At 39.0% G+C, this 22,045-nt stretch overlaps 1 protein-coding gene across 6 annotated transcripts in view; it reads left to right on the forward strand.

The window, feature by feature from the left end:
* Utrn (utrophin) overlaps positions 1-22,045 on the forward strand; it is a 524,212-nt gene that overhangs the window by 366,287 nt on the left and 135,880 nt on the right. For all 6 annotated transcript variants that reach the window (XM_060380271.1, XM_060380270.1, XM_060380269.1 and 3 more), the window contains one exon: positions 8,572-8,728. In XM_060380271.1, coding sequence (XP_060236254.1) covers positions 8,572-8,728 — 157 coding nt within the window. The remainder of the gene's footprint in view (positions 1-8,571; positions 8,729-22,045) is intronic.

The raw sequence follows: 22,045 nt of genomic DNA on the forward strand, positions 1-22,045 counted from the left end.
GACAGTTTCTGATGAACAATAAATTAAGGGATATTGACAAAAGAACATATTAGTGAGAGTGATAATCCCAAAGAGGAATGTTGGTAAAAAGCCTCAAATTTGTTTATATCATGTATTGAATATGCATAACCTTCAAACCAAATGACCCCAAATTTGATTCTTGCACTTTACTATTTATTTTCTGATCTTGGACAAATTATTTCACCCTTCTGAACTTTGACAGTTTGTACTATCAGTATTCAACACACTTGATCATCAGGAAGACTAAGTCGGGTGACTTGATAGTTTCTCAGTCTCAGGAGACCCGGGTAAAAGTAGATAGCTGTTTTTCACATATGAGGTTCTGTGAGTGGTTCTGCTTCAGTTGGTGGTTGCAATCCATGCAGTGACTGCCAGAGAACAGAAATCGTCCACTATTATTTGTCATGAATGATTTCATTAAAAATAAATGTAGCATATCCTGGAACATTTGCACTTTTCTGGATCTCTCAGAAAAAAACTTACAACCCCTTGTTTTCTTAGGTATGATGAGTTGTGGCATGCTGTAGTCTCTCCTCCCTATAGCTCCACTCAGCAATCGTGTTTGCATCAGCCACCTATTCTGCTTGTATCAGAGATGGAAGCCCCAGCTCTGCTTATGCTATGTAGATGCTTCGTTTACATCTCTGTTGATTCGCTTGTGTTTTCCATGACTAGATATGTGAAACTAATGATGAAAGAATTTTTATCTTCAAACAAATAAAAAGTAAATCACATATCATTTACAAATGTATATGAGAAAAACTGGTGTATTTTTATAACTGTTGGGCAGTCTTTCATGTAGGAAGCTCAGCTTAAAAATAAAAAGTGGAACAGGGCAGTTTTGGAGGATCATTGCACTTTGGAGAGACACTGTCTTCAAATACTGGTGTTGCCATGTAACAGTTTCGCTACAGTGGGCAAGTTATTGACCCATGTGTGCCTCAGTTTTCTTACATGTGAAGTAAGAATTTCCTCAAAAGGAGTGCCATGCATGTTTCATTTAAGCCATACAAAGTGTCTCCAGGAAGTGGTCCATGTTTTTATCATTATTATTATTGTTATTAATCACTTTGTTTGGCACTAGTTAATTCAAAAGACATGGAAATTCTCTTCCCCAACTGCTTTCATATCTTAGTCACTAGTGTAGGAAATGTTCAAGAAATTCACCAGTAGTGTCTCTCTTAATCGCTGGATTTTGAACAAATTTGAATAAAAGTAGATTCAGGTGGCCTCCTTAAGAGCTCTCGTGCCATGGGAAGAACCGATAGAAGCCAGGTGAAAGGAGATGGCTTAGAGCCTCGATGGCTAATGCAGAATTCCCAGCAGTCGCTATTCAAGGCCGCTCTCTAAAGTGAGACACCCTACATGCAAAAGTGGAAAAGGTTTACTGTACACAACATTCCTCACTGGGCCAGTTTGGGCTCCGCCTTCTTCATTATACATGCAAATGATTTGGGTAGAGTTGCTGTTCAGAACACTTCTTATCTCTTTGGTCTTTGGAGTCCAGCCTGGTTCTCACATTGCTTTATATTGGTATCCAATTTTCTAATGTCTTTAATATTTTTTCAGACTCTTCAGCACTCTCTCCCATAATTAATTGAAAATTGACTTTTCTCTTAATTGCCTGCTTTACTTGAAATGGTCTCTAATAGAGGTTAATTTCCTCCATTTTCCTTGCCTAGAAGCCATTAGAAATACTCTGAATATTAAGCCTGGAATGGACAGTAAATGTAAGGGTCTCAGGCATAAACTGGCCTTGGAGGACAGTCTGTCTGAAAAAGAGTCCCTCCTTCCCTACTTTCTCCTCTCCCTCCTTTTCTGTGTGTGCATGTGTTCATGAGCATGCGCCTTTTCAGATGTATCTGCAGATAGGCACACATACCTGGAGGGCAGAGGTCAGAGCTGTGCATCTTCCTCTATAGCTCTCTACCTTATTCTTTTGAGCCATGTTCTCTCATTGAACCTGGAGCCAGGGAACCCCAGGGATCCTCCTGCCCCCCTTTCCAGTGGTGTGGGTGCTGAGAACCTGAGCATAGATTCTCATGCTTGCATTCCAAGCATTTTACCAACTGAGCCATCCCTCAGCTTTGTGGCTTTACAAAGTTTTGTGTGTGTGTGTGTGTTGGGGGGGACACTAAGGTTTCTTTTGTATTAATTTAGTACTGTATACTTACAATTAGTGTTGTAATTCTGAATTATTTTATTCACCTCCATGCCTATCTTCAAAGGTCTTGTTGTTTTTTTTTTGTTTTGTTTTGTTTTTTGTTTTCTTCAAGCCTCTCTTTTTTGTGGATGACTTAATTATTTTCTGAGGATGAGGCCATTTAACTGATGAGCCCTTGCTCCTCTGAATGGAGACTATTTCTGGAATCTGTATTTCAAATAGTGTTTAGCTTGATATCATTATGAAAGGGAATGTTTCCTTAATAATTTTTTTTTAGAAAGTGGATATTTGCTGCTTATTAATTTTTTGTGTATGCTAAATCTACTGTTTTTTTTAAAAACATATTTGTTTATTTGCTTTATGTCCCAGGTGTGCTCCCTCCCTCTTGTCCTCCCAGTCCCCATTACCTCCTCTCCTTTTCCCCCAGAAAAGGGGAGCTCTCCTCCCCAGCATATCAGATCACATCATGACTGAGCATATCTTCATTCCTGAGGCCAGGCAAGGTAGCCCTGCCAGATGGGAAGTGATCCAAAAGCAGGTAATAGAGTCCATGTTAAAAACAGCCCTCCCCTCCACTTGCCAGCACCCCACATGAAGACTAAGCTGCCCTCATCTACATGTGTGCAGGGGTCCTAGGTCCAGAACATGAATGCTCCTTAGTTGATTTCTCAGTCTCTGAAAGCCCATGTGACTGGGTTCGTTATCTCTGTTGGTCTTCTCATGAGGTTCCTGCCACCTTTGGGTCCTTCTATCTTTTCCCCAACACTTCCACAGGCCCAGAGTTTCGCCCCATGCTTAGCTACAAGTCCCAGCCTCTGTCTTGGATCTGCTGCTGGCTGGAGCCTCGCAGAAGATAGTCATGACAGTCACGTTTGGCTCTTGTCTGCTGCTTCCTGATCCCTGCTCACCAAATCTACTCTTAAGTACTTAAGACATTACCTACTTTAACCATGGTGTGGTCACTGGAACAACTCCCTTAAGCATTACTTTAAAGTCTCTGGAACAACTCCCTTAAGCATTACTTTAAAGTCTTCTGGCTGGCCATTGAGTCTTTCAAATACTAAAATTCAGTCTACTAAATAGCCTTAGCATCTTAAATAAACAACAGGTAGCATTATATATGTCAAGTCAGTACACAAGTTAGCTGAAGATTTAAGATTTCACTTATGAAAATAGGCTCTTAAGATTGCTGGCAGTATTTTATGATCACTTGTAAAACTCGAGTGGAATTATACTAACAAATTCAAGATTGAATGGCATGACTTACATTTTAAAATTAAATTTATTTAATATAAGATTATGTTAATTAAATATCCAGTTATCAGCTTTATGATGTTTAATATAGATCCATCCTAACAAGAGGTTTCAGAGGCCAGGGAAGTTGTCAAATGTAATGGAAACAGAGTTCAAAGATAAAATTCTATCTTGCATTTCTTTTATAAGCCTCTTAAAGCTCTGAGGCACCGTTTTCCAAGTTCTTGGAGAAGATGAGCCTTCGCCATCACCCTTTATATTGCATGTTATCACCTTGTACAGTGCCATTCTTAACCTTAAGAATGAGTTGGTTTTGCTAACTGTATTATAAAATCACAGTCTTTTTCGAAACGTAGCAGAGCAAGGAGGTCCTCTTTCATGTTTACAGCATTCTCTTTCAGGGTTACAAGACTTTCTGGAATGGCAGAAAGGAGCTATGTCAGTCTGGTCACCCATGACCCACTAGTCATAAGTGGCATATTGAATTTTTAAAATGTGGCTAATGTAAATGAGGAACTGAATTTAAATCTTACCAGTCTTAATGAACCTAAATGTATGTTCAGTAGCCACACATCACAGGTACCAGCCGTATCCGATCATAGCTTTGGGGTGTTCTGTAGTGGCTGGATTTTAAGGAGTCTCTGTTTTACTTGGTGAGTCTTCATGCTCATTTTGCAAGCAGGAATAATCTGTTTTCAATGTTATTACCTGATGCATATGTTCTTAGTTACATTAGTTAAGTTTTTTTAAATTTTATTAAAACACAATTTAAATTAAGTAGGCTTCACAATAAACAGAAATCACATTTCTCCCTAGAAGTACAGATTTGAGTCTGTACAGATGTTTTTTGTTGTTGTTGTTGTTGTTTTAGTGCTACAAGAAGTAATATGTCTTTGCCTCCTCTTCACTGACATCCTTATATACTTTAGGAGACTGATCTTGCAAAAGTATTTGACTTGTGTGCAGTGTAAATGAGCAATTTATGTTTTCCCTCTTTCTGCTGTTATTAATCAAAGCCTGGGTTGCTGGTTTCTCCTAGTGGCTGCTTCTGTGTCCTAATACTTAGTAGAGCATCTATTAGATTTCCCATTTTGGGAGTGCATTTGGCGGACTTGAATTTCTCTTCCTTTGACCATATATTGATGTCAGTTTGCCTTTTTGTTTTGGAAGCAGTGTTGTACCTGAGGGATGCTCCATGAACATTTATATTGATAAATGAAAACTGTTTCTTCTTCTTCCTCTCTCTTTCCTCTTGCTGACAGCTTCCTGATTTTTCTTTCCTTTTTCTGTTTTTTGGGCAGGGTCTCATATGTCACAGGCAGTAGCTGAGAATGATCTTGAGCTGTTTATCTTCCTGCCTCTACCTCCTGAGTGCTGAGGTTACAGGCAGGTACCACCTCTCTGATTTATGAGGTGCTGGGGATCAAACTGGACCTTGTGCATGATAAGCAAACATTCGACCAACTGATCTGTGAACCTGTTCTGCAAACTAGTATCTTTTAGCATACACAATTTTCTTTGTTGATGTTTATATTCTGGACAGGATTATGATAACTTGTTTGATGACCATTCCTTTGAAAAAATCACTTTGGTGATTTAAAACAGATAGAAGTATGCATTGCACTCTATAATTATTTTTCTGCCATAGTCAATTGGTAAAGTAAGCTTTTAATGAATTTTTGTCTTCTAACAAGCCTTTATATTATAGTTTTTAAATATCTGGTCATGCAAAAAGTTGTAAAACTTAGGGCTTTGTAAAAACAGATATCATCTAGAAAGGGGTATCTGCATGAAGCAGAATCTATGGTAGATACTATCCAAGGTTAATACTGTCGTCAGTGAAAGGAACTGTTGCATTGCACATATAAATACAAAGAATGAACTGATGCAAATAAGACACTGACAAGTCAATTATTGAAAAATGTTTCTGCAGATAATGAGTTAGGTAAAGCAGTGTTTTACCTGAAAATGCCCAGAATATGTCAGTGACCTGCTGTCTGTAGTGTTGGGACAACTTGAGCTATAAAATGTTCATAGTCCATAGTGAGAGGCCACAACTAAGCCAAATACAAACTGCAGTTTCCCTTACAGGGCCTTCAACCCACTGGCCAGGAAAAAGGCTTTCCTCTTGAAAGATGAAAGAACTGAAATGAATCAGGAACACCAAAGGCTACTACGGAAGCCTGTGCCTATTTGGGCACATGGTAGTAATCTGCTAAGCACACAAGTGCAATGTACTAGAGAATAAGCAGAGCAGGTTTTTCAGACACAGCTTCTGTCCGAGGGGCTCAGGGTTTATTATGGAACGCAGAGGTGCAGAGAAGCACATGGAATTAATGCTTCCATTTTCATTTCAAAGTGTCTTTAGTATCCCTTGTAAAAGTATCACCTTCATTTATGCAAATGGTCCTTCCGGGGCTGAATTCCCTGAACACCATAATGCTTAGTGATCAATTCCAGTATTTCTGTACAGTGAATAGAGTCCATTGCATTGACACAAACATCTGTGTGCTCTCCAGGAAGCATGTAGGACTGGATTATCAAGGAACATAATATGTGGCTTAGTTATTGATTGATGATGAAACCACAGACACTGAAGATACAGCTGAGAAAGAAGAGGTCTGATTTGCACATATGTAGTTTACTCTGGAGATATTCAGCACTTCTTGGTTGAATGGGGACCTGTGATTTTTAGCTGGTTTTTTTTTGTTTGTTTGTTTTGTGGGTTTTTTTTTTTTTTTTTTTTTTTTGCTTTTAACAATGGTTGGTAAGCAATTGCAACAGCCCTGTCAGTTATATATTGTGCAACAAGTATTTTCCATTATGGCTTATGACTCTACAGGGATTTCAATTAGTATAATTGGAATTATTTAGCTGTGCTCTATGAGAAGAAAATTTTTTGTTTATCAGGAAATCTTGCCCCAATTTGATAGGAATACAGAAAAGCTGGAGCTTAAGCAGAATCAGGAACTTGTCAAAACACAGTTTTGCCAAGAGAGGTCAATCCTGGCATCTGTGAAAAAACAGAAATGATAGTAAAAGAAAGAAAATAAAATGATGTTTTATTTGTGTGTGGCGTGTGTGTATTTGCACGGTGCAAATGTGTGTGTAAGTGCATAGGAGGCATGAAGTTGAAGTCCATTGTTCTCTACTTTATTAACTGAGTCAGGGTCCCTGGCCAAACTCAAAGCTCATGGATTTCAGCTATTGTGGTTAGCTTCCTTTGCCTCCTCAGTGCTGCAACCAAACGTAGCTATCATGCCTGCCTGGTTGTTTTCATGTGGGTTCTGGGAATGCTAAGTCCAGTTTTCATGCTTGTACTCCATCCACTGATCTATCTCCTGACTTCTAAACTAAAATGAAATTTAAGCTATACAGTTTTGAGATAATTATAATTTTTTGGACATGTTTAAGAGTTAGAAAGTATGTTTTAGTATTTTATGGCTAACCTTTTGGAATGGGACGTAGAATGTTCAAGTTTGAGTAGTTCATTTATTAGCCAGGTGGCAATGCAACTGTGAGGAGATGGAAAGCTAATTGGCCTTTGCAGTAACTGTATGGAGGCATATAGTGTTTTAAAGCAAACCTAGACACCAGCTTTTACTTTTGCCTAAGAATATTGGACGATAGACTCTGGTTGTTGTGTGTGAGCTGGAGGTGAGCTAAATGAACTTTGAGCCAAGCTTTATGATAATCATGAGATGTGTATCGCTGGAAATAGCACCTAAATGTGACCAATGAGGTAATACTTGTGCTATCGAAAGCAAAACCATTAGCATTGAGACAGAAGTTTAAGTGGAACAGAGGAGCCCAGGAAAGTACTGGGTGCTATGAGTGACGATAGTTGCTGACCCGGCTGCATTGTTTTCATGGCCCTGGTAAAGGATTAGATTTATGGAGGTGAGGATCCTAATACCAACATCATGGTAAAAGTCATCTTACAGGACATGGACTCTAAATGTATGTTCAGTGTAGCTGAAGCTCCCCAAGGTAAGTCATACCTGCACTCATAAAGTCTTTCCCTTTGGAAGATGTTGTGTAATGAGGCGATGTGAATCTCCAACAACCTCAACCCTTTGAACCTGATTGATCCCAGATAGGCGAGACAGTCCATCGCACCAGCTTAGCACTAAGTCTGCATTCCTGGCTGCAGCTATATCTTAGTATTCCAGTGGTGAGAAAAGCTTAGTTCCTTGACTAGCTATATATATATTATACATCATACTAATATATGTATTATAATATATAATATATGTAATAAATATATTATACATGTGCATATTATATATATGTTATAAATAATATATATTTAAAATATATAATGTTATGTTTATTGAAAACCTTATTTATGTATTTATTTTTATCTCTAAATGAAAAAAGCACTGACTGTTCTTCCAGAGGACCTAGGTTCAATTTCCAGCACATACAGGGCAGCTTACAGCTGTGTATAACTGCAGGATCAAGCACCCTCACACAGACATGCATGTAAGCAAAAAAAGTCAATGCGTATAAAATAAAAATAAATAAATTAAATAAATATTTTTAATCATACAAGTTATGTGGTAACCAGTACCTGTCTGTTTGCTGTTTCTCTTTTCTTCTACCTTTTTCCCTGATTTTTTGTTTGTTTGTTTTGTTTTGTTTTGTTGTTGTTGTTGTTCTTTAAATAAGGCCTTACTGTTATCCCCCTGCTTGCCTACATTGCTCTGGCTATGTAGACCAGACTGGTCTTGTACTCTCAGAGCTCTACCTGCATCTGTATCCTGAGTGCTGAGATTAAAGATAAGAACCACCTACCAGGTTCCAAATGTTTTATATGCATTCCATTTCTCCGCTTCCTCTCACTGTGCATTTAGATAAAAATGAGAAAATTATTTGCATCTTTGCATTTAATACGTATATAGTATGTGTGAACTGTCAGAACCTGGTTTGTAACTGTAAGTACATAACCTGGACAGACATAACCTGGATAACCAAGTTTTTTTGGAAATAACTGTTTCTCCCCGGATATGTCTTTGTGCCTCCTGTTTTTGGGAGCGAGCACTGTTTGATCATACGTGGTCACTAGGTTATAGTAGTGTGTATCATTCTTACTGATCACACTTTATGTGCTCATCCCTGTCTGCCAACAGGGCCCACTTGGAGGCGAGTGCTGAGAAGTGGAACAGGTTGCTGGCATCTCTCGAAGAATTGATCAAATGGCTGAACATGAAAGATGAAGAGCTTAAGAGACAGATGCCCATTGGAGGGGATGTTACTGCCTTACAGCTACAGTATGACCACTGCAAGGTAAGTGTGTCACTTCTGGGAGGCCCATTTTTTTTTTAAATCAATTTTGCTAAGTTGAATGGAGTTCCAAAATAATGAAAATCTAAAACTAATTGCCACAGCATCCCCTCTTTTTTAGCTTCTAGTTGTTGGTATTTGAGCATTTTATTTAATTATATTCTTTGCTTCCATTTGTTTCATGTTTTGTGGTTTGTTCACATTTAACTATGAATTTTCACAGTGCAGCCCTCTAAAGGAGAATATTGTTTCTTGTTTATTATAAACTTCATCTAACTTTCTAATAGCTTTCTTAGGCTATCAGTATATTGGGGAAAAAACTTACTGTACAAATAAGTACATATTTTTATGAATGCATGAATGTTTGGATGCATGCATGCATGTATTTTAAAGAGAGGATCTTGCTCAGAAGCCCTGTCTGGCCTTAGGCTTACCATGTAACCTAAGCTGATCTCAGCCTTGTGCTGATCCTTTCTTTGGCTTTGGTCTCCCAGTGCTAGTATTATAGGAATGTGTTGTTGCTACACCTGACTAACTCATACTAAGAAGTCATGGCATCAGAAAGAGTCACAGAGTTGAGCTGGGGTTGGGAGTATGCCTTCAATTGGAGTTCTTTGAGTTTGAGGACAGCAAGGATGACATACTGAGACTCTGTCTCAAGTAAATGAATAAATACATAAATAAAATTGCCAAGTAGTTGTAAGGATATAGCCCAGTGGTAGAGCACTTGTCCAGCTTGTTACAGACTAAAACAAACAAGTAAACAAAGCTGAAACTACCTTGTTAATTAAAATAAAAGTAGAGGAAATCTCTAAGCCATACTTCAGTCCTATATGAAATGAAGATCACAGTGTGAAAGGAAGATCATTTTATGCTTAATTTTCCTAACCTTGGCTCTTTCTTTAAGTTGCATTTTCTTCTACATGGACATCTATCTCTACACACACTTGTGTTTTTATTCTGATGAATGAACAATTAGTCCTGAAATGTCATCTGACATATCCCTTAGTCCTTAAATTTTAAAATATCTTTGACTGGTCTAAGTTCCCTAATGTATTTATATCCTTTTATACTATTCTGTCATAGATTGCATATCATTTAGTTCTATTGTATTTTTCCTGCTCATATGTAGTGTGAATTCTCATTCTGTCTGAACATTTTAATACAACATTATACACTTGTTCCCAGTTGAAAGAGCTACATGCTCCTGGGGGGAGATACCATCTATTTAATAAGATGTTCTAACAGATACTTATAGGACCTTGAATTTTATTTTATTTTGACCTTTGTGCTAAGTGACTAAAATTACTATTTCAGTGGAAAAAGAATACGGTGGAGAGATAACTCTGAGATAGAAAGACAAAGACATTGTTGGTCTATAGAACAACAATAATAGTGGATTTTAAGTTAGTGACTTTGCAAAATCATAGTTCTTTCTCTCTCTGTGTGTGTCTGTCTCTCTCTCTCTCTGTTTGTCTCTCTTTCACTCTCATTGTTTGAGAAAGAGCCTCTATATAGTCCTGGAACTTGTTATGTAGGCCAGGCTGGCATCAAACTCACATAGATTTTTCTGTTTCTGCCCCCTGATAGCTGTGATTGAATGTGTCTTCTACCATGCCCTGTTCTTTTTGTAGTATTCCAGCTTCCTTCTGTATTATGATTATTTCCTTTCAGTGGGTCAGGCGTTGGTGAGGGAATCAAGTAATACCAAGCTTTTCTAATAATACTTAGTGTTCTGCATGTGCAATAAATCCAACTTGTGACCATGTCTTTCAAGCTTTGAATAAAAACTTAGAACCTTGGCCTTATCATACAGTTCCTGTTGGCCCTCCAACTGTGTCTCTCAGTGGTATTGCCTAGCTTTTGGTCCTACTTCATTCTATCCACAGCCTTGCATGACTTATACTGTTTTTAACTCTTTACCCTAGGGCATTGAGTGATCCAGATAATGCTGATAATGATGCTGGTAATAATGTCATTTCCTGCAAGGGTTTATGAGATGTAGGCTGGGTACTGTTCATGTCACTGATGAGTCAGCCCTGAAGGAAAAACAAGTTCTTGTAGCTGGGAGTGTTGCTCAGTAATGGAATGCTTCCATCATGTCCAAGGCTCTTCCGAGACACACAGAAATCAATATATGAAGATGTTGGAGGATTGCTCAGTGGTTAGGAACATGTATGCAGGCTTGCTGACTAGACTAGCACCCATTGCTACTCACAACCCTCTATAACTTAACCCTACTTCCAGGGAATCCAATGCTGTCTTCTGGCCCCACGGGCACCAGGCATGCATATAGTATATAGACATGCATACACTTACACATATAAAAATTAATACAGCTGAAAAAAATAACTAAAAACTCAATTCTTGACTGAGATGTCATAACAGTAAAAAGAACAAAGAGTAGCTGGCTTCTGAATACATTAAGAAAGGGAAAAACAGGATTGGTGGCTGCTTTGAATACAGGGGTTAAAAGGGGAGGGCTCAAGCATGTAACAGGGCAAACTTTGGACAAAGCAAATGGAAAGCAGAAGTATCATTAAACAATGGAAAAATATTATCGAAAGAACAGATGGGACAGAGCATCAAGAGCTTGAGTTTTGGCATGATGGATGGTCTAGGCTTATTAGGAAGTAGGGTATGCAAACTTGAAGTTAAGGAAAGGCTCAGAGTTAGAGAAACAAAAATTGTAATGCACAGATCACCTACATGATTGGATGAAGCCTCATGGGGAGTGATTGTAGTTAAAAAAATGAAGTGTAAGAAATGAACAGTGAGGAACCCAAATTGTACAGTCCTTGAAGATGAGCCGGAGACTGCAGTTCAGAAGCCAGAGAGAGCAGAGTCTAAGATACCAAGCAGCCGAGAATACCAGCTGATACTGCCGAAAAATTGTGTAGAAAGAGGACAGACCATCAGATATTCTGAAGGTAGTCTTAATGCTTGAACAAGAGTAAGGTTAGTGGTATGATGGAATTTGAAGTATGATTGGAGTAGATTCCAGAGAGAGTATGAGGAAAGACAGAAATTTGGTTTTAGTGGTCATGCATTGCCCATTGGGCTGAGTGGTTGTTCCAGTTGGGAGACTGGTGTACTGGGATGGCTTGTAAAGTAAACATATGTTAGATAAAGAAAGGATGTCTATAAGGGCTGTTAATGATGATGCGTAATGCTTTTCTATAAAAGTGGATTGCAAAATAGGGTGAGTAGCAAGGTCCTTGGACAAGAACCAGATGATGGCTTTGAGAAACTGGGGTAGAGGAGGGTCATCTCTGTAGACATTCAGATCAAAGTGAAGAGGAGAGGAAGCCAGTTGTCAAAGTGATGACTATGAGAAGGAAGGGCCATGGTAGCACCATGTAGAATTCTGACCTAGAAAAGATATTTTAACACTCATTCTGGTCATGTGCATTGAACTACTGCTGTGTACCAGCACCATTCCTAGCAGAATGCATATATTCATTCTCATGTTTTTGTATTTGGTTTTGCCTCATCTGCTTTATTCTCTTCAGTGCCACTTTCCTGGCTTAAACTGATGGGTGATAATATATTTGACTACCACTGTTTTACTTTCTGATATGGGTAAAAAAATACACATTAAACTATTTAAGGACTAATGCTATATATGTGTGTGTATGTATGTGTGTATATATATATATATATATGTATGTGTGTGTGTGTGTGTGTGTGTATATATATATATATATATATATATAATACATACCACTAAACTAAGTATTGATTTGTTGAAAAAGTAATTCATAGAGTTTAATAGAAACAAATCACCAGTTATCTATTTTGCTATGGAATATGCTCTGATATAGGGCAGTGTGTGTGGGTTTAGGGTAAAGATTCTGTGCTGGTCATTGCTGATGCAAGGGGATCATCATATTCACTGCTTCACCAAGGGTGACCTTCATACATTCATAACTACATTGATTGATATCACATTAAGCTTTACCCATATGAATTATACAGGCAGGAGAAACTCAAGGGAAGAAATTAAGGCTTAAACCTGATTCTTCTATAGTTTCTCTTTAGGTTGTGTCATTTGCTATTGCCTTGTGAGTAGAGGTGTAAAAATTAGGGATGTGTAGATTTCTTCCTTGCTGTAAGATACAAGAGTGCTTGGTAGATAATCTAGTAGGCATCTGTGTTGATGTGGAGTGCCGGGTGTGCTGGCATGGGTTAAGGAGTAGCAGCTGGCTGTTTATATATGACATGGTGTGTGTGTGAGAGATGTCTGCACAGACCACTGTTCCTGAGGAGATGGTAGGAGAGGGGCAAGAGGAATACCTTCACTTTAAAGCGGGCTTTGTCACTGCCATCCTGGATGACTCTTTGGACATTATAAGGAAATAGAGCAAGCTGGCTGTCTTGTGAAGCATCAGTTATCTCCTCGAGCTCTGAAGGCTGGAAAGTCAAGATCAAGGAGCTGAGAGATCTGATGACTGGCAGGGACTGCTCTAATTCAAGTCTGTCTTTTTCTTTCTTGCATGATGGAAAGGGCTCATTCAGAAGGCCTGAATTCCATGTTTGAAGCTTCCTCCCTCATGCTCTTGTCACTCTCCCAGAGACTATACCTCTTGCTTTTACTGTAGCTTTGCAGTTAGGATCTCGGCATGCAGGTTTTAGGGAACATGAATGTGCAAACCGTGGTAGGCACTCCCACCTCCTACGCAGAATTATTCCAAATGGAATAATGTGAATGACAATAATTTTGAAAAATATGAAGTGCTATAAGGCAGTCTATCATTTCATTCAATTATGTGTATTCTGCCAAAAGCTTCTTTCTTTCCCAACAACCAAGGGTAATTTTTGAAATTATGTAATTATACATATGGTGCAGATGGGTATAATTATTATTAGTTTACATTAATATAAGTACACAGGATTAGATTTAGAGCATAATCATTATGCATTATTACAGTTACAGCATAATTTAAAGAAATGTGTTACTTGTTGGGTTAGGTTTTTTGTTTGTTTGTTTGTTTAACAAAAGTGACTCATGGAGGAAGGATTTGTCTTGATGCTCAGTTTCATATCAGGGAAGGTATGGCAACATTCACAGTGGCGTGAGTGGTTCCTTCCCATGGCAGTGGTAGCGTAAGCTGCATGCTTCTGTCTCAACAGATGGGGAAAGAGAGTGCCCTAGATTGCCACTTTGTTGCTGTGATAAGGACACTTAGGTAAGGAAAGGCATACAGATTACAATCTATTATTTATAGCAGGAAGCCAGAGCAGGAGCTCAAGACAGGACCCTGGAGGCAGGAATTAAAGCAGGGAGAATGTTGCTTCTTGGCTTGCTTCCTCTGGCCTGCTAGCTACCTTCCTTTTATAGCTCTGGCCCACTTGCATAGGGTAAGTAGTGGATCATGTCCTCCTACATCAATTAGCAAATAAGAAAATAACCCAAGGATATGCCCACTTGACAGTCTGGTGGCAGCAGTTACTCCACTTGCATTCTGAGGCTTTTCAAGTTAACAAACCAAGATTTTCCATTACACAGAGAGAGCTTGGGTCTGATGTAGAGCTGTCCTAGGGTGTTCCAGTCCCAGCTACCGGGGGACTGGATAACCAAAAGTGTATTCAAAAGCTTCTAGGACCTCTCTAAATAGCACCACCAGCTGGTGACCAAGTGAGACACATGATTCTATGCTGGATGATGGAATTCAGCCTTACTACCTGTGTATAGTTACTCACCTTTCTTAGGGAGCACCATCATCATGTGAAGAACCCCTGACAGTCGAACAGCAGCAGAGTCAAGCCATCCCCCTAAAGTTAGCCTCTTACAGGTGTATTGCTGGTCAACTTTCTTTTTTCAAGTCCTGTTTTCCCACTTTCACATTGTTTCTATCAAGAGAAGTCTTTAAAACTCAGACTTATTACCAGTTGTTAGAATGTCAAGGGCCGCAGGACATGCTCACTGCATAGAGGAAAATGAGGAGTGCTCCATGGCTTGATGAAATCAGAGCAGCCGCCTCTACTTTTCCTTTCCATTTCCAACAGATTCTCATCATATCCTTATGTGGGCTCAGTGGTTTCTAATACACTGGAACAGAGACCAGACACAGAGCTGTCCTCATGGAAGTTTTGTGCAGGGCACAGCCTGTGTGTTCCCATTTTCTGTATAGCAAGAGTATATCCTGAGAACAGTTCTGATGGCATGTGGAACTGTGAAATGCACACTCACATTGTTTGCTCCGGTTGCTGGCTGTCTGCCCATCCCTGTTTCCCTCACCTTCCATCTTTGTTCTTAGTTACACTGTAATTGACTTTGAATTCATGGACATACTTATTTCCAGATTCCTCTTTAAAGAATTTAGAACTTTCTTTATTGACAGCATTGCACTGCTGCTTCAAGCAGAACATGGATTAGTTTTTAAACAATGTTTTCACAGAAGTGTTTTTAGCAGAGTAGTTTTACCTTTTTTAGGTGTTCTGTTATGAACAAGGTTTATTTTTTTCTAACTACCTGCTTTTTAGGCTTCAGTTTTCTTAAAAAAGTTAAAAAATCTTCCTAACTTCAAAGAACTTTTAAGCCTTCTAGCTTAAAACTATATAATTAGAATCAATCAGAATGTAATCTTAAATAGCATTATGCTCATTTTAGGCACGGCTTTTCAATTCTATGAAATCCCCTTAAAATAAGAGGGGCATATTTTTCCCCTTGATTTGGGATCTCTCTCTCTCTCTCTCTCTCTCTCTCTCTCTTTGTGTGTGTGTGTGTTTTAAGTTCATTCTTTGACAGTTTCGTACATGTACATAGAAGGGGATTGGTATAAGATTTTGAGTTCATTCTCCAGTCTTATAGGTAGAGTAAATTACCTTATTTCTAATGAGATAATACTAATAAATGTCAATAAACAACATAGATATAATGTCTGATGTCTACATACTACAAAGTGATATGATTTTTATAGAAACAAAAATTAAGATGCCGTTTTGTTAATTTTTCCAAGAGAAATGATTTCACAATGATAAGTTTTGAATGCTATATATAGATCAACATATGAATCATTGCCATATGTACGTTCAGTATGGATAAAATAAACATACACATTGACCAGATGTACCTGAAAACCATATGTGCTGTTGTTACTCTGACAAGCCCCTCAGCTTTGAAACGAGATTACCAGTGTTTTCACTATACACAGTTTAAAAAAAATAAAGCTTATGTCTCTGAGTCACAAATGGGCATGGAATTGTTGCACTTAAAACAATTATACAGTTAAGTATATCTATTGCTATCAATAGCTGATGCCAAAGAATCATTTGAATAATTTAATTCAAGTAGTTTTTTTTACTTGTATTATTATCAATTTGTATACGTTAATCCATTGAATATTGATGAGAGTGGTTCTCATCTGGATTTGGGGATGTTACCCATTATTGCTAGCTACACTCTATTGAGTTCTGGCATGTGAGTCTGGGTAGTAGTCCTGGTTTGCTCTTAAATCCCTTTCTTTGATCTAACCTATTTAATCTCTTTACTCCTTCCTTAGTTCCCATCAGCATGTGTAACTCACTTAACACAGTACAAACCTTCACTTAACAGCTGCTGCTGGAGTTCTTTTTTAATGACTTATCTATTTTACTTTCATGTATGTGAATGTATGTGTCAGCTTGTTTCTATGTGTAGCATGTGCATGCATGTACCCCAAGGGTGTTGGATCCCCCAAAACTGGAGTATCATGCACTTGTGAGCCACCTAATGTGGGTGCTTGGAACTGAATCATAACCACTCTTAACTGCTGAGCCATCTCTCCAGCCCTAAGACAGGTAGTTATTTATTATTGTTGTTGTTTTAATGAGGAGTTGCAGTTTCTAGCATATAGTTTCTATTGCTTTAGATCTGCTTCTTTTTCTTATTTTTTCTCTTTGGCTTCTAGGTTGTAATACCACAATTTCTATGTATTGTTTAGCATATTGATGACTTAACAGATACTTCAGACTTCTCAGGAAATTAGATGGAATTATTGAAATAAGAGTTTTGAAATTTTGCCAAGAAAAATATTAGGAGTTATTTTTTTCTTTTAAAAATTCTTTTATGTTAGTATACAAATAATGGAGTTAATCATAGCATTTTATCCATATGTCATTGTATCTTACATTTACCCCTACTCCTTATGTTTTTTAATCTCATCTTCCCCACAGCAGCTTGTCAAGAGAAAGTTAATACCAATGTGCTGCCTTGCATTGACCTATCGAAAAATAATAGTAAATTATAATCATTTTGCCATGAGTGAATATTTTAATGTTGCTATAATCTTAAAATAAAGGACTAAAATCAGTAGGTATCATTTCACATTTGCATCTTATGACTTGATTTTTTTCTGAAGTCTGTTTTTTTAATTAAATTTTTATTTTTTATATTAATTACAGTTTATTTACTTTGTATCCCAGCTGTAGCCCCTCCCTCTCTCCCTCCCTCCCTCCCTCCCTCCCTCCCTCATCTTCTCCTATGCCCTTTTCCAAGTCCATGGGTAGGGGAGGTCCTCCTCCTCTTCAATCTGACCCTAGCGTATGGAGTCTTATCAGAACTGGCTGCATTGTCCTCCTCTGTAGCCTGGGAAGGCTGCTACCCCATCAGGAGGAGGCAGTCAAAGAGCTAGCCACTGAGTTCATGTGAGAAACAGTCCCTGATTCCCCTTACTAGGGAACCCATTTTGATACTGAGCTGCCATGGGCTACATCTAAGCAGGGGTTCTAGGTTTTCTCCATGAATGGTTCTTGGTTGGAGTATCAGTCTCAGATAAGACCCCTATGCCCAGAGCTCCTTGTGGAGCTCCTGTCCTCTCCAGGTCTTCCTGTCTCCCCCTTCTTTTATAAGATTCCCTGAACTTTGCCCAAAGTTTGACTATGCATCTCAGCATATGTTTTGCTACCCTGCTGGGTGGAGACTTTCAGAGGCCCTCTCTGATAGTCTCCTGTTCTGTTTCCTGTTCTCTCCCTTTTTGGATGTTCGTCTCCTTTGCCTTTCTGAATGAAGATTGAACATCTTACCCAGGCTTGTCCTTCTTGCTTAGCTTCCTTATCTGTACAGATTTTAGTATGATTATCCTATATTACATGTCTAGTGTCCACTTATAAGTGAGTATATACTGTGTGTGTCTTTCTGCTTCTGGGATAGCTCACTCAGGATGATTTTTTCTAGATGCCACCATTTGCCTGCAAATTTCATGATTTCTTTGTTTTTAATTGCTGAGTAATATTCCATTGTGTAAATGTACCACAGTTTCTGTATCCATTCCTCAACTGAGGGGCACCTGGGTTGTTTCCAGCTTCTGGCTATTATGAGTAAAGCTGCTACGAACATGGTTGAGCAAATGTCCTTGTTGTGTACTTGAGCATGTTTTGGATATATGCTAGGAATGGTATAGCTGTGTCTTGAGGTAGCACTACTCCTATTTGTCTGAGAAAGCACCAGATTGATTTCCAAAGTGGTTGTACAAGTTTATATTCCCACCAGCAAAAGAGCAGTATTCCTCTTTCTCCACATCCTCTCCAGCATGTGTTGTCACTTGAGTTTTTGATCTTAGCCATTCTGATGGGTATAAGGTGAAATCTCAGGGTCGTTTTGATTTCCATTTCCCTGATGACTAAGGATGTTGAACATTTCTTTAAGTGTTTCTCTGCCCTTCGATGTTCCTCTGTATTCCATTTTTTAATTGGGTTACTTGATTTGTTGCTTTTTAACTTCTTAAGTTATTTATATATTCTGGATTTTAGCCCTTTGTCAGATATAAGGTTGGTGAAGATCCTTTCCCAGTCGTTTTGTTCTGATGACAGTGTCCTTTTTAGTTTCATGAGGTCCTATGTATTGATTGTTGATCTTAGAGCCTGTGGTATTGGTGTTCTGTTAAGGAAGTTGTCTCCTGTGCCAATGAGTTCTAGGCTTCTCCCCACTTTTTCTTCTAACAAATTTAGTGTGTCTGGTTTTATATTGAGGTCTTTGATCCACTTGGACTTTAGTTTTGTGCAGGGTGGTAAATATGGATCTATTGACATTTTTCTATACATAGACATCCAGTTAGACCAGCACCATTTGTTGAAGATGCTGTCCTTTTTCCACTGTATGGTTTTGGTATTGTTGTCAAAGATCGAGTATCTGTAGGTGTGTGGGTTTATTCTGGGTCTTCTGTTCGGTTCCATGATCCTCCATTCTGTTCCTATGCCAGCACCCTGCAGTTGCATATGCAGTTTTTAATTTTCAGTTTACACTTTGTTTTCACAGCAATGCATATATTCAGTTATGCAGAGGTAATTATCAGAACTCTAACACACTTTCCCAATAAAAATGTATGTTGGTTTTATAAAAGCCAATCACCAAGAATGATTAAATTGCATGATTCAGGTGTCATTTCCTAGTGTGTGTCCTTTCCCTCAGGGTTGCGTTTCCCCTTGCCTAACTCAATTTAATTTCTTATATCCAGACCTCATTATATAAGAATCAGAACATTTGGGCCTTAAACCGAATTGCCAAGATACGTAAGAAAATTTATTCATTAAAGTAACAGATTTTAAAGTCTTTAACCCTCTACCAGGTATGATCACACATGCCTTCAAACCCAGTACTCAGGAACCAGAGGCAGATGGATCTTTGTGAGACAGCCTGGTCAGCCTGGTCTACATAGTGAGTTCCAGGCTGGCCAAGGCTGCATAGTGAGACTCTTTCTCAAAAACCAACAGACTACAACAAAAATGAAATGTCAGTGCCTCCTTGTTAAATTTGGGCCCTGTGCATTTGCATGTGTGTGTGGTGCTGTTCTGCTATTAATTTCAGACTGCCTATAAACCTGCACTCTTGAGGTCTTGCTGAGTGTTACGAGTTTTTTTTTCTTGGGTGGTAAATTGGTCATTTTCTAATTGAGTTGAGGCCCTCCCATGCATACTTATTCTGCACATCTGAGTGTGTATATCTGTGTGGAAGCCAGAGAGTCCTTCCTTCTCTTCCTCCCTCCCTCCTTCCATCTTTCCTTCCTTCCTTTGTTCCATCCATCCTTCCTTCCCTTTTGCTTTTCTTTCTTTCTTTCTTTCTTTCTTTCTTTCTTTCTTTCTTTCTTTCTTTCTTTCTTTCTTTCTTTCTTTCTTTCTTTCCTTTTTGAGACTCAGTCTCTCACTAGCTTGGGTGGCTGGCCAGTGAGTCCTGAGGTCCCATGTGGCTCCCCTCCTGGACTCTGAGATGATAAGCATATGCACCACTGTGCTTAATTTTGACAAAGTGGATTCTGGAGACCAAACTCAGGTCCTCGTGTGTGCAAGTCCATTGCAAGCACTTCACAAACTGTGCTGTCTCCTCAGCCCCATTGACTAAAATTAAAAAGAAGAATTCTCAGTGCCCTCTGACCTTTGCATCCTGTATTGCTTTCCTTCTCAGAAACACACTGGCCCCTCCCTGTCTGTTAGTAGAGCAGTTCCCAGTGTGCAGCTTGAACCAGCAGCTTTCTAAGGGAACCTTCCCTACTAGCTTGGCTAGATTTGGGGGCAATAGATGAAGCCTCACTCTCCGGAGCTGGGGCTTGCAGAGTGTCTATGTTCAGAGGGATAGGAGGCAGCTTAATAGCTGTTAGTCCGGCGATGAACTAAAGAGTGAGACCATGCTTTGGCATGAAATAGCCTTCTCTGCAAGGGAGAGATTATAGTATTTCTGCCCATGGGCCACATATCTTCTTGCTGTAGGCATTTTGGCCCTCCACACAGTGGTTGACAAAAACCTCCCCTGCTTTAAATAAACATGGGCCCACTGAAGGGCAATAAGTAAATAAGCAGAATGAAAGAAGGAAGAAAAGAAAGGAGGGAAGGAAGGAAGAAAGGAAGGAGGGAGGGAGGGAGGGAGGGAGGGAGGGAGGGAAAGAAGGAAAGAAGGAAGGAAGGAAAAAAGGAAAGAAGGAAAGAAAGGGCCTTCTATGAAGCCAGCCACCTGCTTTCTGGTGAAGCACTCCTAGAATCTATATGGCTTAGTGACAATTTCCTTTGTCTGGCAGCTCATTCTTCTTTCCACTTCTATATTATGTATGATGGTTGACATCCTGTGTTACATCAGTCTCTAGAGGGTCAGTATTTTCACAAGACTCATTGCCTGGCAGCAGGATTGGACTTGACAAGAAGGAATGATAGTCACTGTCGAAGCCCTGTACTAGGGACATGGACACACAGCCTGAAAGCATAGATACATGGCTTTGTCCTGTGGCTGATAAGGAAAGGCTTTGAGAAGCCCTGGAGTCCATGAAGTAAGACGTCCCTAAAGAATGTTACCCAGATGACTGCTGTGAGAATCCTGCATGTTAGAGACTGATTCTTAGAGTATGTCCTCCCTGTATGTCAGGGGTTCTCAAACATCCTCATTCTGGGACTCTAATACAGTTCCTCACGTGGTGACCCCAACCATCAAATTATTTTTGTTGCTACTATAGTTTTGCTACTTTTATGAATTGTAATATAAATATTTGTATTTTCCAATGGTCTTAGGTGACCCCTGTGAAAAAGTTATTTTACCTCCAAAAGGGTTGTGACCCACAGTTTGAGAAACAGCGGTTTAGCCTAATCTTGAGAACGAAGCTCAAAGAAAAGGAACATGATGAGAGAAAGTACTAGTGGATTTGCTGAGTTAGAGGGATTCAGGTGTGTGGGTGTGGGTGTTGGTGTGTGGGTTTGTCTGTGTATTTGTGTTCAACAGGGGGAAGGCTGGCTTTTCACTGAGTAGTTGGAGAGTCCTGTCCTGCTCTTAGCATTCATGCTTAGTATTCCAATTTAGCCTTTATTTTTTATGTCAGTGGGGTGGAACCAAAATGAATTTATACATTTAACTTATCATTTAGGGGCAATAACCAAAACTTTTACAGCACTGTGTACTATGAAGGAGAATTAAAAGAATTTTTTGTCTGCATACCAATGGAACATAATGCTATTCTCTTTTCTTCTTATATTTTTATTAGTGCTATCAAATTTAATGACTCTCTGCCCTTCTTTGCTGTCATACAAAATGACTTAGATCCATACATTCCGATTTAGCTTTGAAAGCAAGTTGGGAGTAGAAAAGGGAGTAAATTATTTTCTAGCAGATTCTCCTTATGTTTGTACCATTTTTTTTTCCTATTTCTAATCTCTAGTAAGCAATGAAGTTCTTTTGAGAACCAAAGAGGCCAGATATGCCAACACTGCCTCTAAACTGCTCCAGCTCAGATGCCCTGTGTTCAAGCTAGCTCCTAGGGCACCTATGTGGTCCCACCAGGTCAGATCATTAGAAGGACTCCCCATGTTTTGTTGAATGCCTTGTTCTTATACTGAAATTCCTAATATTCCAGTAAGTGGCCCTGT

This window comes from Meriones unguiculatus, chromosome 3 (genome assembly GCF_030254825.1).
Source record: "Meriones unguiculatus strain TT.TT164.6M chromosome 3, Bangor_MerUng_6.1, whole genome shotgun sequence".
Classification (NCBI taxonomy): Eukaryota; Metazoa; Chordata; class Mammalia; order Rodentia; family Muridae; genus Meriones; species Meriones unguiculatus.